The following is a 19,293-nucleotide window of genomic DNA, read 5'->3' as shown; positions in this document are numbered from 1 at the left end:
GGATTTAGTGGATGGGAGGAGATGGGGAGAAGCTTCTTGAACCGGGATTCTGAAGGACACTGGATGCCGGTCAGTGAAGATCACAGCACAAAATGGCAGGTGGGTGGGGCGATGCTGCAGAGTGTTGCAATTACCTGAGTTCAAATCCTAGCCCCAGCACTAAATAGCTGTGTAGCCTTGGGCAGGGTACTGAACTACTTTAGGTCTCTTTTTCTCATCTATAAAATGGGGCAATAACAATTGGATGGTTGGGGGAATAAGTGTGACAGCACTTGTGAAACACTCAGCATGGTGTTCGACACCGTAAATAGTCAATAAATCACAGTGTGGTAACATTCATGTCAATATGGTTCTCATTAAATAAAGTTCTATGTTCACAACCACAGCCCCACACCCATATGTAAGTTTAGCACATTGGGTAAGGAACTGATGATTCGAATTTGAACTTTCAGGGTTCTAACCCTCTAGCAACGTGCGTGTGCAGGGCAGCAGCTTATGAGCGGACAGAAGCGTTAGAGGGTAGGAAGTGGGAGACTTCATTCCTTGGGTCACCCCGGCTGTCAGTGGAGGGGGGAGCAGGGGGTGCTGCCTTCCATGCTGAAGGTGGAGCTGCACACGTTCCCTCGGGCTGTCTGACCCAGAGGCAGGTGGGGGCCAGGATGGGGGAGGGCGACAGCAAGCAGGTGCCATTTTAGACTTTGACGTGTGTTCTGTATAGGCAACACAGGAATAGCAAGTCACAGGTCATCGAGTCCCCCGCTCCCTGGAGTAAAAACAAAGTGTCATTTCTGAGGGGAGCAGCAGCCTGGCCAACTCTAGTTTCAGGGGAACTAAGCGGCTCTCTGCAGACAAAAATGAAAGGGCACTCCTGGGGCGGGGCATTCTGTAGCCCCCTGGCCCTTCCCCCATATTCTTCTTCATGAAGAACCATTCGTGTCAGCTGCCTTGTGAGAGGGACAGATGAGTCTTGATTTGTTAAGAGTCACGTTGAGACCCAAACAAGGTAGGGTTAAGAATCGCCCAGGCTTCCCTGGAGAAGGGGGCCTTGTGGAAGAGGTCTTGACTTCTCGGTGGATACAACCTCCACGTCTCAGCTCTTATTGCTTGAAGGTCCTTGGGGTTTCCTTTTGAGCTCTCCCGCTCTTCCTTCTCAGAGGTGAGCTGCCTCACCCAGGCTGGGGCTGCTCCCAGTGCAGCCTGCAGACTGCTTTTTTCTTCCAGTTCTACTCGGCAGTGCCCTAACTGGGCAGTATATTATTGGATTGATGATTGACCAAGACAGCACACCTCAACGTTAGCAAACACCTGGAAGCTTGTTTGCAGGGACTAGCTTTTCACTCGTCTCCAACACCCTGGCTCATATTTTGTGTCACTATTGCTGGATGCCCAAATTCAAGAGTCTGTTCTCTGTTAATCTATAACAAGTCCATCACAGGTCTTAGCCCACCAAGGCAAGAGTGGAGTATGGTTAAAAAGGAGTGCAGGCAAGAGACCAGTGTGTCCAAGTCTTGGTTCTATCATTTACCATCAGTAGGGTGGACAAATTGCTTAACCCCGGTTTCCTCTTCTGTAGAATGGGGGACAGTAGTGCCTATGTCATAGAGTTGGTGTGAGGATTATTTATAGCTGTGTTGTTCTTTGGGTAAGCCCTGGTCTATGAATGACCATTTCTGTTTGCTGACTCTCAGTAGGACATGCCCTTAAAGTCTTCCCCAGGGACTGGTTTTGGAATGCATAATGCTGGTGCATTTGAGCTCTCTGTTGCACTGTCTGTCCCCCACCCCCATGCCCAAATGGGACACATTGACAAAAAGCTGGCCATGTTTAAGGTTGAAGTCTGTTGTGCTGAATCTTTTTTTTTTTTTTTTTTTAAAGCACGTACTGGATACTTCACAATATCAAACAGTATGACCTAATGGTGAAAACCTCAGGCCTTGGAGATTTCCACCCCAACTCTACCACTCGGGCACATTTCTTAACTCCTCTAAACTTTAGTTTCTTTCTCTGCAAAATAGGGATAATGATACCATCCTCGTAGGTTACATAGGCACATAAAGCACTTAGCACAGTGAAGGGACTATACATGGCAGCATTAATATAATTCGGGCTCTCCAAGTGATCATTTAAGGGTCACCACCAATATATTTGGCAGCTCCCTGGCTTCCACCAGTCCTGGACACAAACAGAAAATAATGGTTACATTTTAGAGTGGGCAGTAACTCGACCAAGGTTGCCCAAACATAGTAAGTGGATGGGATTTAAACTCTGGGAAAACTGGGTTTGAATTCTGGCTTCTTCACTTACCAGTCAGATGACATAAAGCTAGTCTCAACTCTTTTGAGGATCAGTTTCTTAATCTGCAATATAGGGACAATAATAATACCTGCCCTATTTTGTCATTGTCTATTAAGGACAGTCAGCAAAAGCACTTTACAAACTCTAAAGCAATACACATTTCAATTGTTTTTATCACTGGCATCTACATTTCTCTTGCAACACTAAAACCAAATATTGAAATGGCAGAGACTAGCCTCACTTCGTTGACTTTCTCCAAAGGACTACATTACCCAAGGGATTTAGTCTGAGGACAGGTTACTAATTTTTTTTTTTTTTTTTTTTTTATTATGACTCTGACATTTTGAAAAACAAGCCCAGCAAACATGCTGGTTCTCTCTTGTTTGATGTGGTCAGAATTCCTTCTCTGTCATGTGACCCCCTAACTCATTTCTTGATGCTCATTTTAAAAACACAAACAAACCTGTTTGGTTTTTTCTTTCTTTTTTTTTTTTTCTTCAAGTTAACCTTGGAAGCTATGGGGCTGACCAGAAGTGTAGGGCGGGAGACAGCCACTTACCTGGGTGCTAGTGTGACCTTAATCTGAAGAGCTCTGGGTAGCAAAAGGTAGAAGACGGGAAGCTGAATTATTCAGACGGCTGATGTATCCTAATCCTAACGAACCTCTCAGGGTACCTGATGCCCTCAGGAGTGTCTGGGTTAGTTCAGAATGAGAGAAGACCGTCTTTTCTTAATAATAATTTTAAAAATTCTTTTAAACTATGAATAGTAAACTACTTTATCATGAAAAAAAGTATGAGTGGGTATAAAACTCATAGCCCCCTTATAATTATAATTAATGGGAAAACATTAGAGACATTTCTGATAAGATCAGAATCAAAACAAGCACATCTATTACACCTGCTATTGTTTAAGACTATTTTGAAAGCTCTAAGCAATGCAATAGGACATGTAGACATATTAGTACTAACAAGGAAGAGACCCTGTTAGCATTATATGTTTGTGATGCAATTATACACCTGGAAAAATGAAAAAAATCAATGAGGAAAAGACACTAGTAGGAATAAATAAAAGAATTCAGTGATGTGTCTATGTACAAAGCAAATATGCAAAAACCGGTAGCTTTCCCTTACTAATCTGTCCTTAAAATATAGTGGTGAGACAGAACGGGGGTGCCTAGGACCAAGGCTTATTTAGTAGCTTTGTCATTACAATATCAGCTCCTTAACAAAAAAGAAAAAAAGGAAAAAAATTTAATATATACTGGAGATTTGGAAAAAGTAAAGAAACCCAATAACGGCTGATTTCCCCCAACCCATAGTAATAATTGTGGGGTGAGGGGGGAGTCCTATATAACAGATAAGAGCTTGGATTCCAGGGTCAGGCAGAGCTGGGTTTGAATAACAGATGTACCATTTGCTAGTTATAAACTCTTAGGCAAGATACATATCTATTCCGAGCCTCAGTTTTTTCATCTGTGAAATGGGAATGACAGAAGTATCTAACTCATGGGACTATAGTGAGGTTTGTGAGTTAATGTAAGAGCAGCACTTAGTAGAGCCAGCTCTCAGTGAGAGCTTCCCTGTGCTCCTGCCTGGTCTCTAATCTGCTCTCACTGGGGAATCCCAGGGTGTTTCTTCAGTTATTATTTTTAGCAACCACGTGTCTCTAGCACCAATAGTATAGAAGGCAGAAAACAGAACAGAGGATACATGCAAAGTGAGCAAGTGACAGTCATGTAATACACGTGAGCAAAAAAAATTTCTGAAGCAGGCTAGTAACTCAAAGGTAGTCTAAGTGGCATGAGGGCAGGGACTATTGTCTAGTTTACTTGCTGTATCCTCAACACCTAGAACAGTGTCTCTCCCATAGCAGGTGCTTAATAATGGTTACTGAGTGAGCGAAAGAATGAATGAATGAGCCAGTGAATTTGCTGTGCTAAGGAATTGCTGAGTCATGTCATTTTGGAAACAGCTCTTTGCAGTTCCCATGCCGCTCATGCTGTTCTTGTTGTTTCTCTCTAGCAGATCTCAGTCTCAGGAGGAGGATTGCCCCCTGTCAGCACCTTGACGAATATCCACAGCCTCTCCCACCATAATCCCCAGCAATCTCAAAACCTCATCATGACCCCGCTCTCTGGCGTCATGGCCATTGCACAAAGTAAGTTCTGTTCTTGGTCAGAAAACTTGGGGGCAGGGAGAAGAATGGGAAGCGAGTCAGCATGATAAGAAAGGACCATAGAAGACCCCCTTCATACGCACCCACAACTGGTAAATTTGGTTTAACTTCTTTAGTCTCTTATCTGTCTCCTCAACAATATTTGGATCGTTTAGCCTAAAACAAGATAAAATTATGGAATGGATTTGGTCACAGTTTACCAGCTGTGTATCCTGGGTCAAGTCATTGAAACTTTATGAGGTTCCACTTTCTCATCTATAAAATGGGTTATTGAGACAATCGAATAACAGTGATTATAGACATTCTTGTAAATCTGTAAGGCTTGAATATGTTTAAGATCATAGCTTATACTTTTGTCTGTGTTCATGCCTATCCCTAAGTATGTGGTAGGAAATTCATTGTGTTGGTAAAGATAGAGCAAGACATGGGCTTCTTTCTAAATGGGAAGTTTTGTGTGGTCATACAAGACCTCCTTGGCCAGTGGTAAAAATACACTGAGAGAGGAACCAAAGGGAAACTGTCATAGTATCTCTGAGCTTTGAAAACTTTAAGGAGAAATAGGTTGCTTGAAGAGAGGGAGATGGATCAGGTCCTTCCAAGAAGCTCATATTCCAGTGAGCCTGTGCCTTGCCACAGATGACCCATTTCAGGGCATAAGAGGGCTGAAGCAGGCTGGCCGTGGATGTCTCTGGGAGCTCTAATGTTGATGTGTATTTGACATATTTTCAGTTTCACCATGACAGCTCAGGCCAAGTCAGTGTTTCTCAAAGCCATCATTGTGACCCTTGGAAGTGTTCCTGAGATGTCTCAGGAGGGACCTAAGGGTAGCATATCGGTCATCTTTCTTTCAACCTTGTATTGACCTGTTGTCCTCTTGGCCTCCCTTGTATCTGGTGCCCATGTTGATGGCCTCTGTTTTGTTTCTGCCTTTTTCTTTCCTTCCCTCTCCTCTCCCCAGATTAGCTCTAGCAGGGATAGGAACTCTGATCACTTCTGAAGAGAATGACTTCCATGTCCTTTGCAGGCAAAACAGGGCTAGGCTCATAGGAAGCACATTTGTTGAACGAAAATGCATGGTCCTCAGTCAATCCATAGCTACTTGGAAACTGATGCACTCTGCATTTAATTTTGCAGAAGGAAAATGGGTATGGAGAAGGCTTTAGAGGACTCACAAAATAAAACCTATTTTAAATTTACTGCCTTTTCACTGGGCCCGCTGGTATACAGAATATGATAAACACACTAATGCCAGGGTTTAAACTGAGAATGAGATAGGATACCTGAAACCAGCTTGCTCACTTTCTAGAAGATTTGATCAAAAGACCCATGGGTAAGATATCCCACTTCCTTATTTTTGCAACCAAAATGATACACAGACTGTCTCATTTACCTTCTTTCTTCCCACACCAAGCTTTAATTGTTATACACAGTTATATATATTTTAAAGGTGCTATCTGCAAATCTTCCTTGAGGCTATTCCATATGTTTCCGTTTTGTTCTTCCTAATTTTCTCCACCCATACTTCCCTACCTTCCTCTTAATCTCCTACTGCAAATGGGCAACACCAGAGTATACACTGACCTTAGGAAGGTAGTGTGTGTGTGTGTATGTGCGTGTGCGTGCGTGCATGTGTGTGTGTGTGTGTGTGTGTGTGTGTGTCTACTGCAAATGGGCAACACCAGAGTATACACTGACCTTAGGAAGGTAGTGTGTGTGTGTGTGTGTGTGCGTGTGCGTGCGTGCATGTGTGTGTGTGTGTGTGTGTGTGTGTGTGTGAAAAACTTTGCTGAGACACAGTGGTCATATCCTATGGAGTGTCAGAGTGAAGAACTGGTCACAAGCACCTTTATTCAGCTGACTTGTGCTATTGAGTACATGTGCCCTGCAGAGGCCCATGGAGAATATGGGAACAAATTACTTGGCAATGCCGAAAACTTTGCTGAGACACAGTGGTCATATCCTATGGAGTGTCAGAGTGAAGAACTGGTCACAGGCACCTTTATTCAGCTGACTTGTGCTATTGAGTACATGTGCCCTGCAGAGGCCCATGGAGAATATGGGAACAAATTACTTGGCAATGCCAATTTCTCATTCTCTACTCACCTACTGGACTGGATAGCATGCTTCCTAAACAGAAACCAGTAACCAGAAAACAGATGAAAAGGCCAAGAGTCACACACTTTGAGAACTAGAATGACATCAGTAGCTCTCAATCCTGGAATTGAGGCACATTGGGATCATAGACTGTGTTGAAAATAAGATTCCTGGGCCCCACCTCTGACGGTTCTGACTCATTAAGTCTTGGGTGGGGCCCAGGAATGTATATTTCTTAAAGAGCTCCCCCAGGTGATTCTGAAGCACAGGCAGGTTCCAGAGCTATGCCCTCAAATGTCATCTACTCTAGACAGGATAATTTGCTTTTCTGGGCAAAAAAGTATGGCGGCAATGGGCTCCTAGAGAAACAGCAAATTTGTGAGGCTTCCCGGGAGGCTGAGACCGTAAGTAGGAGATAGGAAAGGGAAACAAGGTGTCAGAGTAGCAGGTGGGACACTGGCTTGGGGAGAGGCGGAGCCCCCTGGGGAACCAGAGATAGTGCTATTCTGAGGGTGATCAGAGGGCCCTACCCCTCCCCACCTCACCCAGCAGAGACAGTAGGGGGATTACACCCCCTTCCTTTTTGCTCAGGGGTCTCACCTTTTAGGTTTCTGATAACAGTATCAGCATATGCTCTGAGCAGGCAATTGTTGAGAACTTTGTGCTATCTCCTTTGAGGACTTCTCACAAACCTGCTTATGAAACCCTCTCCATTTCAGGAAAGGCTTTCTAGATGTCTCTTCTTCCACATCTGTGTGAAATAGGCCTTTTTCTGGATTTCCTTCTTCATCTCATGCTTCCCCTCCCCCCCTTCCCAGAAAGCAAGAACAACGAATATTGGCTGCTCCAGGAAAGAGTTGGGGTGTCTTCTCTCCTGATCCTCTTGTCCCATCCAACCCTGCCTCAGCTGTCTTCCCCAGAGCCCCACCCAGGAACCAGAGCGAGCATGCGTACAAGGGGACCTGATCCTTGCAGTGCTGCCCTGGGTTCTAAAGAGTGGCAAACCACAAGGCCCTCAGACCTCCAGGACAGAATGATGGCAAGACCCACTATAACCACCAAGGGCCAACCTTTAACTTACTACTTCTTGCTTCTTAAACCTGGTCCTTGATGCCAGAAGCCCTGTGCTGCCAGACAAGATATGCCCACTTCATAGACTGGCTGAGTTCTAGTGTTTTCTCTCCTCTCTGCCACAGTCAATAGAATTGGCACCTGACCTCTGTCAAGGTCTTTGCATAGTCACTAAATGAGGGTCTTTAGACTTCATACTCCCAGGACTATGGAGGGTGTTTTGATTTTAATCAAAATGTGGGTCCCTGCACACTCCTGCCCTCTGCTGGACAGACAGGTCTGGGTGATAATCCTGCCTTAGAGTGGACACCTTTAACTCTGCCTGAGGGCACGAGGGCAAGCCTCTCTGATGGACTGTCATGGATGGAGTGGGCAAGTAGAGTCCTCTTACCCAGGGCTCTGGTAACCTCTAGGGAGCTAAGTTTGGGAGGTCACAAGATGACTATGAGACACTTTCAGGCTTCAGTCAGGTCTGTTTAAAGCCTGTCTCCGTCCCACAACTTACTGTGGAATGTGAGCAAATCAATTAATCTCTCCAAGTCTCAGTTTCTTTGTTTGTAAAGTCACCTCTCATGCAATCACTTAGGTATGTAACAGGCTCAGCCCAGAGACCGGCACATTGAGCAGGGACTTCATGATGGCTGCTGCCACCTGTCACCTCTCCTCATCCCTGAAGGCATCTCTCATTCTCCCCTCTTGCTCCCACAGGCCTCAACACCTCCCAAGCACAGAGCGTCCCAGTCATCAACAGTGTGGCCGGCAGCCTTGCAGCCCTGCAGCCTGTCCAGTTCTCCCAGCAGCTGCACAGCCCTCACCAGCAGCCCCTCATGCAGCAGAGCCCGGGCAGTCACATGGCCCAGCAGCCCTTCATGGCTGCTGTGACTCAGCTACAGAACTCACACAGTAAGGACATGGCCCTCAGCAGCCAGCCACTTCCCTCTCTGGGTCTGAGCTTTCTTGGAAGTTCATTGGTTTGGTCCCTTTTCCCTACCTGTGATCAGCCAAGACAATTTCTCGAGCATAACTCTTGTGTGTTGCTGTGCCTTTTCTAGTCCTCTTTTCCACCTCCAAAAGTTCCAGGGAAAGGTTTGAAGAGGACAATTCAGGCCTTCATGTAAAGGCAGGTTGGAGACAGAGCAGGGGTAGAACACGTGACACAGTTTCCCATGTGGCACCCATGGAAAAGATGTCACCAATCAACTACAGCACCTTTTCCCAAAGAGCCTCAACTTGGCCTTTTCAATCCAAAATTCCAAGCAGCCATTCCCAAATGATCAGGCATGCAATTTGCATCCTGTTTGCCTGCCCTGAAATAGAAGAATCATCTAGCGTTCCTGTGTCCTCCAATTTATACACTCCAAACATTCCTAATCAAGAAGCATGAGCATAGGTAGAAAATACCACCTGCACACCATCCCAGGCAAGGAGTATTAGAGTGTCTGCCGCCCACACACAGGCTGTTTCCCAGATCCAATTTCTACACCTACTCTGCGTCTACCTTTCTCTGCCTGCCATCCTGAGCCCCAGGCCTTTGGTCCTCTGGACAGATCTAGCTATACCCCCGAGCATGCAAATTTGGGGAAAATCACAGAAGTTCCTGGTTCAGGAACACCAGGGAAGTGTCTGGTATAGAGTGCTAGTCTTGGACTAGACAGAACTGGATTTAATCCTGGCTGTGACACTTACCAGCTATGCAGCCATTGACAAGTTACTTAGCCATTCTGAGTCTCAATTTCTTCATCCATAAAATGGAAATAGTATGCATATAGGCTCATTATGCAGATGAAATAAAAATAGGGTGAATCAGGTTTGATAAGCATAAAGAGTTACAAGAATGCAAGTGATTATTTATTAAGGGACTCCTAGAAGGCAAGAATGGTGAGGGGGGTTTGAATTTCTCCCCGCTGCCTCAGCCAAAGCTGTGGGTCTGAGGGAGAACAGCCAAGTTCTATCCTTGGGGCTCAACCCCTACTCAGGCCTGCAGAGCTGGTTTCAGAGCACCATCTCACATTCCAATCACATTTTCGTGGCTTNGGGTTCTAAAGAGTGGCAAACCACAAGGCCCTCAGACCTCCAGGACAGAATGATGGCAAGACCCACTATAACCACCAAGGGCCAACCTTTAACTTACTACTTCTTGCTTCTTAAACCTGGTCCTTGATGCCAGAAGCCCTGTGCTGCCAGACAAGATATGCCCACTTCATAGACTGGCTGAGTTCTAGTGTTTTCTCTCCTCTCTGCCACAGTCAATAGAATTGGCACCTGACCTCTGTCAAGGTCTTTGCATAGTCACTAAATGAGGGTCTTTAGACTTCATACTCCCAGGACTATGGAGGGTGTTTTGATTTTAATCAAAATGTGGGTCCCTGCACACTCCTGCCCTCTGCTGGACAGACAGGTCTGGGTGATAATCCTGCCTTAGAGTGGACACCTTTAACTCTGCCTGAGGGCACGAGGGCAAGCCTCTCTGATGGACTGTCATGGATGGAGTGGGCAAGTAGAGTCCTCTTACCCAGGGCTCTGGTAACCTCTAGGGAGCTAAGTTTGGGAGGTCACAAGATGACTATGAGACACTTTCAGGCTTCAGTCAGGTCTGTTTAAAGCCTGTCTCCGTCCCACAACTTACTGTGGAATGTGAGCAAATCAATTAATCTCTCCAAGTCTCAGTTTCTTTGTTTGTAAAGTCACCTCTCATGCAATCACTTAGGTATGTAACAGGCTCAGCCCAGAGACCGGCACATTGAGCAGGGACTTCATGATGGCTGCTGCCACCTGTCACCTCTCCTCATCCCTGAAGGCATCTCTCATTCTCCCCTCTTGCTCCCACAGGCCTCAACACCTCCCAAGCACAGAGCGTCCCAGTCATCAACAGTGTGGCCGGCAGCCTTGCAGCCCTGCAGCCTGTCCAGTTCTCCCAGCAGCTGCACAGCCCTCACCAGCAGCCCCTCATGCAGCAGAGCCCGGGCAGTCACATGGCCCAGCAGCCCTTCATGGCTGCTGTGACTCAGCTACAGAACTCACACAGTAAGGACATGGCCCTCAGCAGCCAGCCACTTCCCTCTCTGGGTCTGAGCTTTCTTGGAAGTTCATTGGTTTGGTCCCTTTTCCCTACCTGTGATCAGCCAAGACAATTTCTCGAGCATAACTCTTGTGTGTTGCTGTGCCTTTTCTAGTCCTCTTTTCCACCTCCAAAAGTTCCAGGGAAAGGTTCGAAGAGGACAATTCAGGCCTTCATGTAAAGGCAGGTTGGAGACAGAGCAGGGGTAGCATATATGTAGAACACGTGACACAATTTCCCATGTGGCACCCATGGAAAAGATGTCACCAATCAACCACAGCGCCTTTTCCCAAAGAGCCTCAACTTGGCCTTTTCAATCCAAAATTCCAAGCAGCCATTCCCAAATGATCAGACTTGGCATGCAATTTGCATCCTGTTTGCCTGCCCTGAAATAGAAGAATCATCTAGCGTTCCTGTGTCCTCCAATTTATACACTCCAAACATTCCTAATCAAGAAGCATGAGCATAGGTAGAAAATACCACCTGCACACCATCCCAGGCAAGGAGTATTAGAGTGTCTGCCGCCCACACACAGGCTGTTTCCCAGATCCAATTTCTACACCTACTCTGCGTCTACCTTTCTCTGCCTGCCATCCTGAGCCCCAGGCCTTTGGTCCTCTGGACAGATCTAGCTATACCCCCGAGCATGCAAATTTGGGGAAAATCACAGAAGTTCCTGGTTCAGGAACACCAGGGAAGTGTCTGGTATAGAGTGCTAGTCTTGGACTAGACAGAACTGGATTTAATCCTGGCTGTGACACTTACCAGCTATGCAGCCATTGACAAGTTACTTAGCCATTCTGAGTCTCAATTTCTTCATCCATAAAATGGAAATAGTATGCATATAGGCTCATTATGCAGATGAAATAAAAATAGGGTGAATCAGGTTTGATAAGCATAAAGAGTTACAAGAATGCAAGTGATTATTTATTAAGGGACTCCTAGAAGGCAAGAATGGTGAGGGGGGTTTGAATTTCTCCCCGCTGCCTCAGCCAAAGCTGTGGGTCTGAGGGAGAACAGCCAAGTTCTATCCTTGGGGCTCAACCCCTACTCAGGCCTGCAGAGCTGGTTTCAGAGCACCATCTCACATTCCAATCACATTTTCGTGGCTTCTAAAAATCTGCCACAGCCTGTAGCAGAGTCTGGAACCACGTGTGCCCCATATCCCTTCTCCCAGTAACTGGTAATATGCTCTGCACTTACCCCAACCCCATAACCTGGGCAGGCTTCCTCGGGTGCCAGGCCTGGATGGGACAGTCAGAGAGTGGTCACCAGTGACCTGTGAACTGCAGAGGCCCAGCAGGCCTGGCTGACCATGAAGAGAGAACCCATGGGGCCCTGGGCCAGGAAATAACCAGCCTCCCTGCATAGGAAGGACAAGCAGAGGTGGCAGCCAGTGACCTTCAGCCCCATTCCTTACTAGAGGACTCCTTGGTAGGCTCTGTGTTCTGAGAACAGGCTGGTTCCTCCTCATGGCCAAGCATCCGCCTGAGTTCATTAGTTGGTCATGTGACCTGGAATTTATTTGAATCTCATGGATAACTAACATGAGTCAAAAGGTTCCCAACCTGGTGGACAAGTATTGCAAAAACTAAAAATAGAGTCCCATGCCCCTGGAGGTTTTATTTGAATCTTGTCCATTTCTGTCTATCATGTTTCATATTTCTGTGATGTCATAAGGCTATGATATCATTTTTTGTGCAAACTGGAACAGCCCAGAATCAGACAGTTAATTAGACCCTTGTATAATTACAATTGTTAATCGATCTATACCTGCTAGCATGAGACCTCATGCTTGAATCATAGCAGAAACAGTAAGCATGTGCTGGCCAGATACTTCACATTGGCCAGCTATTTAGAACATATTCTGACTTAAAATCTCAGATGTACCACATATGCCTAAGGGTCCCTTGTTGATGCCCAGGCTTCTAATATTTTATTGAAAATCAGGAGAACAGAAGTGCTCCCAAGTACCACAACATACTAGGTGCTGTGCAAGGCTGTTTATTTTGGGGAACAAAGTATGTTAAACTTGATCTCTTCTAATCCTACAACATATATCATCCCCATTTTACAGGTAAGGAAACTGAGGTTAAGTAACTTGATTAAGAAGCCAAGATTTAAACACACATCATATCACACTCACTGCCTTCTCAAAACATAACCAACATCCACTTTTATATGTCCAGGTAAACAGGAACTGTGGTGTGGATGGGGGTTCTGTAGCTATGTATTATGCACCTGTGTATACCTTGACTTTGTCTTCATTCTGTCTCTCCAGTGTATGCACACAAGCAGGAACCCCCCCAGTATTCCCACACCTCCCGGTTTCCATCTGCGATGGTGGTCACAGATACCAGCAGCATCAGTACACTCACCAACATGTCTTCCAGTAAACAGGTAATGCCAGCAGGATGGGAGGAGGGACTATCTAAGGCTGTTGAAGTGCAGAGGGTGTGGCACGCATGGATTTGGCTATAAGTTTTGTCCTTCCAAGGCTCCCTGTTACTTGCTAAAGGAATTCCTGAAGTCACAGGGCAGAGAAGATGGGCCATGGATTAAAGGGGCTTGTTGCTTGCCCACCTTCCCCAACATGAGCACTAAACGAGGACTGAAGTTTGACAGGTTGCTGCAGACTGGATTACACAGAGCTATCAGGCACTGAGATTGAGTATGTCCCAGCGGAATGATCGATGACCTATGGAAAAGGTATTTCCAAGGAGGATCAGGAGGTCAGATCCTCCATTCAGTTTCACACTTTGCAAGAAGGATCCCTGAGGATCCACAAGGTAGTCAATGAAGAAAGTAAGTCAGGGGTCCTAAAGCTGATTCCTCCAGTCCAAGACCCATGCTGGACCCCGGATGCTATGAGCTCTAGGGAATGACCCAATTCTGCCAACCCTTGGCAACTCCCCAGTAGATAGCCTGACCTTTCCAGGGGTCTGCATTTACTTGGTGTTTTATCAAGAAACTTAGAATCAACTTCCTGGTGCACTGAAAGTGGGGAATCCAGAGGCTTAGTCACTGTTTCAGTTGATGACTAATTCCCACCTCTGCATGGAGCTGATGGAATAGTAAAAACAGACAACCAACGGTGAGGCTCATCACTGCCGTCTGGACAGCTGGACTGCAGTGGGACACTCAGAGTCAGAACACAGGACAAGATGTGTGAACACAGATGATGATTCCAGAGTAACACAATAAGACCTTTTAGTAGCTGGGGTCTGTGCAGCGTGGGAACTGTTTGGCCTTCATCGATTACTAGATAAGTAGGTGACAACCTTGAACTTCATGCATGTCAGAGGTTCTCGGCAGAATTTGGTCATGTTGACGGTCTTTTGTCCATCTGAGTCCTGCAATCCATACCTCGTCAACCGCCATGGGCTTCTGAGCCAGTTCTTTCATGGGCTCAGTTTTCCCCATTCTTTCCTTTGCACACCTCCCCTCTGCCCTCTCTCCCCCTCCCCCCCAGAATATAGTGGAGCAGGTGTAGTGGAGCTGGTTCTGCCATTTGCTTGGTAACCTAGACCTCCCTGAGCCCCCATCCTTTATTACTTCATCTTTTTTTTCTTTTGTCTTTTTCGTGACCGGTAAGGGGATCGCAACCCTTGGCTTGGTGCCGCCCGCACCGCGCTCAGCCAGTGAGCGCACCGGCCATTCCTATATAGGATCCGAACCCCCGGCGGGAGCATCACTGCGCTCCCAGCACCGCACTATCCCGAGTGCGCCACGGGGCCGGCCCTATTACTTCATCTTTAAAATGAGGGTTGTAGGGCCGGCCCAGTGGCTCACTGCTACAGTGCGCCACTTGGGAGTGCGGCAGCGCTCCCGCCGAGGGTTCGGATCCCACATACAGACCGGCCGCTCACTGGCTGAGCGAGGTGCGGGCACAGCACCGAGTGTTGCGATCCCGTTGCCGGTCCCGGTCCGGTGCGGGCGCGACACTGAGGGTTGCGATCCGTTGCCGGTCACGAAAAAAGACAAAAAAAGGAAAAAAAAAAATGAGGGTTGTAATATCCACTTGTTCTGAGGATTTCATGAGGCCATGTACATTAAGGACCTGGCATGTCTTGGGTGCTGAAACACGCACATGACCTGGGCAGCTGGGCTCTGGGGCAGGGGGTAGAGGGAGAGGTGTGTGGACCTGCTTTGCCACCCTTCTCTCACCTAAAAAAAGATGAAAGGACAGTCACCCTGTTGCCCTGCCCTTTGACTCCCATGAGATTTCCCACTCTTTGTAATGAGCAGGGAAAACATTTATCTGCACTCAAAAATCTCAATCGGGGTGCAGCCAGGCGCAGCAGCCCTCTTCGGGAATACCTTCCCCTTTGAAAGGTTTATCAATCCATCTGCCGCTTGGTCAGCCCTAGACAGGACGGTGATTAATTATTCCTGTCTTTCCCAAGTTGACTTTGATGCTGCTTGTTGAAACAAGTCCTCTGAATTCAGGAAATGGTCTCTTAATCAAAATACATCAAGATGCTCCCTGAGATGCTGGACCAGCCCCCAAGTGGCTTCTCCCCTCCATTGGACAGAGTGTCCAGCTGACCTTGAAGCTGCATGAGCAGCCCTCTAGAACTACGACAAAGTTGTCTCCATGTCCCTGGGCATTTCAGGAGTCTGCAGGCATTTCAGGCCTGCAGAGCTGGTTTCAGAGCACCATCTCACATTCCAATCACATTTTCGTGGCTTCTAAAAATCTGCCACAGCCTGTAGCAGAGTCTGGAACCACGTGTGCCCCATATCCCTTCTCCCAGTAACTGGTAATATGCTCTGCACTTACCCCAACCCCATCAAAGGACTCCTTTCTGCACGAAGATGATGATCACACTTCGTGAGGATAAGAAATACTTATGTAGCACTTTACAGTGTATACTTCTCATAAACATTATCTCATTATGTTCTTTTTATTGCAGCCTTCTAAGTGACCTGCCCAAGGTCACACAGATGATCAGTTCTAGAGCTGGACCTCCAGACTTTGATCTTTTACCCTAAATCCTGGACTCGTTCCACTTAAACAACACTTGCCTGCCAGTACCCGTCTTTAAAATTCCCATGGTAATTGTAGCTGCTCTCGTTGTCTTTAATGGCCAGCAGCAAGAGTAAAAATTAAGCCCATATACTATATTTCAATCAGGAAACTTTCCTCCTACAAACTGAAGGAAAAGGAGGAATAGAAAAGGCAGAAAGATGTGAAATGAGGGTAAAGGTGCACCTCCTGACAACAGAGGGTGTCCAAGGTAAAGAAAGACGTATGAACTCTGTTTCTAAAGCAAAGGGTCAGAAGTGAGTTCTGAAAGAGACCTGGTGGCAATTCTACTTTTTCTTTGTTTTAAAGTATTATTTTTTTCCAAAAGAGATTTCAAAACCATTGCTAGGTATCAGGGGCCTATGGGGTAAGGGGAGAGAAGGATTCCTTGGTTAAGTATGCTGGGTGAACTGCTGGATTAAACAAAGTTAGACACCACTGGGCAGGGCTTCTTAGAACATTTCATGTGCTGATATGTTCATTGAACTGGGCTATTAGTGTGCACCAGCCCAGGTCAAAGGGACACATTGTACAGTGATAGGAAAATCCAGCAGACCTGAGTTAATCCCAGCTCCATCGCCACCTGCTATGTGAACTTGGGCAGTTAATTGTCCTCTGTGAGACTCAGTTTCTTCATCTATAAATGGGGAAAATTCCACCCTTATCTCACAAAATATTCTAAGTGCCTATCAGAGTGCCTGGCACATAGTCAAGTATTCAAAGTAGCAGCTCCCCCTGCCCGTTCCTTCTCCTGTCTGCCTGCGATCCTTCAGGAGACAGTTGGCTCCCCTTCCACCAACTCCTTCAATATTTAACTCAGTGCTTCATCTACATGAGGTCAAAAGAGGTTCTGAAAATAATATTTGTCAGGATTAGGACCATCTCTCAAGCACATCCCACTTCTTGGGCCTGGGATCCAGATACCTGTTCCTATTCTCTTGCTGACATGCAGGCATTCTCACCCACCTCCAAGGGAAAAAAGCAAGTAGTTCAGGGACTTTTCAAAGCACCCAAGCCCTTGCTACTTAGGCAAATGCCTGGGATACAGTAGATGTTCAGTCAATATGATTGGATGGGTGGATGGATGGATGGATCAATGACTTTAGGACTAGTATTTTTTGAGTGCCTTCCATTTTCCAAGTAGCTCTTCAGAAGCTTTTCTACCAAGCCCTTGCTACTTAGGCAAATGCCTGGGATACAGTAGATGTTCAGTCAATATGATTGGATTGGTGGATGGATGGATGGATCAATGACTTTAGGACTAGTATTTTTTGAGTGCCTTCCATTTTCCAAGTAGCTCTTCAGAAGCTTTTCTACATTACCTTTCCTGGCTAACCCTATCCATCCTGCAAAGTAGATATTTTTATGCCCGATACACAAAGCAGAAAACTGAGGTTCAGAGATGGGGAAGGATCTGGCCAAATTCACACGGATGATAAATTCTGGAGTTGGACTTCCAGATTTTGGTCTTCTCGCTCCAAATCTATTAAACAATCCTCACCTCCCAATATCCATTTTTAAGCACACATAGTAATGACCCAAGGTCTTGCAGGTATATGGCTAAAGCCAGGATTTGAACTTAATATTTGTCTGATCCCATACTTCCTGTTGATCACTTCCTGTGATCCCCAGGGGCCTCGGGGATCACATTTCAGAAACCCCAGGCTGGGACTTTCTTGCCTGCTGCCAAGAATCCTTCTGCAGCCACTGCCATCTGTCCTTTCTAGAGTATATGCCTCCCCCTCCTCCTTAACTCTTGGGTGCTGGCGTGCTACTGTCTGAGTGGGTTTGTGCCTCAGTTCAATGCCCTGCCAGTCTGGAAAAAAGACCAGAACAAGCACTGACCTCAGTTAGAACAAGTACGGGCAGGCTGTGAGCTGACTCCTCTTTCCGCAATGTTCTCTACCTGCTGCTTGACTTCCTAGTTTATAGGGAGGTCAAGAGAGGGCCCCTAGAGCAATCACCAGTCAGGGGTGCTGATGAGCAGGTGGGCAGCTTCATCATAAATTCCCTGTAGCTCTTCTCCTCCCTCCCAGTCTTCTTCACTGGGTGCTCTGATGGTTAGGAACACCAACCTGGGAGTTGCACAGATTCAGGCTCAAGATTCTAGGACTTTCTACCTGTGTGACCTCAAGAAAGTGTCTTAGCTCCTCTGAGCCTCAGCTTCCTCACCTGAAAAGTGAGAATAATGATTCCCGTTTTATGGGATCATTGAAAGGACTAACTGCAAGAAGACTTGTAAAACAGTTCGCTCGGTGCTTGGCCCAAAGGATCTAGAAGCTGGGTCACACTCGGCATCCCCCGCTGGCAACCGTGAATGTCTCAAGAGCTTGGGAAGGAGGTTTTTAAATGGCAAGGGGCCTTTATTCCCCCTGTTGCCCCATTCAGAAGGTAGAAGGAAGGACCTTATACAGTGGTTAAGAGCACGTGCTTTGCTGTTGTGAGACCCTGGGCAAATTACTTACAGTCTCTCTAGGCTGCACTTCCTTCACTCGTAAAATTGGAATTTGAGTCAGTAGGGAAGAGCACACACTGTCTTTCCTCTGCTCTCACAGCACAATCATCAACACAGAAGACAGACTCTGACTTCTGTGACCAAATGTGTGGGGATTTCTCCCCACTGGCAAGCAAGCCAGCAATTCTCCAGCAGACACCAGCTGGGCATCCTCTAATTCAATTCCTTTTCAACACCGTCTACCTGGAGATAGCGTCAGATCCCACAGGGTGAGGGCTCAGTCCCCAAGACTGCCCCCCACTTCAGATGCCAGTCACAAATCCAGGCCTCTGGAACTTCTGATCAACCAGCTATAAATCAGGGTTCCCACAACCCCCTCCTTGGGTTCAATTAGTTTGCTTGAGCAGCTGACAGAACTCAGGGAAACACATACTTAACATTTACCAGTTTATTAGAAAGGATATTAGAAAGGATACAGATGAAGAGATGCACAGGACGAGGTACGGGAGAGGGGCTGCAGAGCTTCCATGCCCTCCCTGGGCACACCACCCTCCAGGAACCTCCACGTGTTCAGCTGTCCAGAAGCTCCCTGAACCCTATGCTCTTGGGTTTTTATGGAAGCTTCATTACGTAGGCATGATTGAAGCATGGACAATCAGGTAGAAATGTGATTGCACAAAAAGGATATGAACTATTACTAGTAGACTGGGTGGGGAAACCCAGCACGGCCTGTCTGTTCAGGTTCTTCTTGGCCTCTCTATGCAGCGTTCCTCCCTCCCAGGTATGAGGCAGGGCCCCTCCTGAAATGGGGGTCTTATGACCTACAATCAGACCAGGTAGGTCAGAGAATTTCCTGCCTCAGGGATGAAAAGGAACAGGTGAAAGGAGAGCAGGAGAAGGTCAGAGAGTAGCATGAGCCAGGAACCATGGACGAAAACCAATATGTAAATATCATAATGTCACAGAATTATGATCATCACTTTAATTAATAGAGGTACAATTAATCTCACACAATTTAATCTTAATAGAAGTGAGTTATCTGTATTGTCTCCACTCCCCACCCTGAATTTTCTTTTTTTTTTTTTTTTTTTTTTTTTTTTTTTTTTTTTTTTT

The 19,293-nt window shown here is 46.5% G+C and overlaps 1 protein-coding gene across 5 annotated transcripts in view; it reads left to right on the top strand.

The window, feature by feature from the left end:
• HNF1B (HNF1 homeobox B) overlaps positions 1-19,293 on the top strand; it is a 67,364-nt gene that overhangs the window by 41,722 nt on the left and 6,349 nt on the right. For 3 of the 5 annotated variants that reach the window (XR_550175.1, XM_008568071.1, XM_008568069.1), the window contains exons 6-8: positions 4,323-4,455; positions 8,347-8,541; positions 12,978-13,096. Coding sequence is in view for 4 of the 5 variants with exons in the window: in XM_008568071.1 (XP_008566293.1) it covers positions 4,323-4,455; positions 8,347-8,541; positions 12,978-13,096 (447 nt within the window). In the remaining variant the exon portion in view is untranslated. Of the gene's footprint in view, positions 1-4,319; positions 4,456-8,346; positions 8,542-12,977; positions 13,097-19,293 lie in introns of all 5 variants that reach the window. The other 2 variants (XM_008568070.1, XM_008568068.1) reach the window with 1 other exon arrangement.

The sequence above is a fragment of the Galeopterus variegatus genome, unplaced genomic scaffold (assembly GCF_000696425.1).
Source record: "Galeopterus variegatus unplaced genomic scaffold, G_variegatus-3.0.2 Scaffold372, whole genome shotgun sequence".
NCBI classification, from domain to species: Eukaryota; Metazoa; Chordata; class Mammalia; order Dermoptera; family Cynocephalidae; genus Galeopterus; species Galeopterus variegatus.
This window is presented reverse-complemented; position numbering and strand designations above follow the sequence as displayed.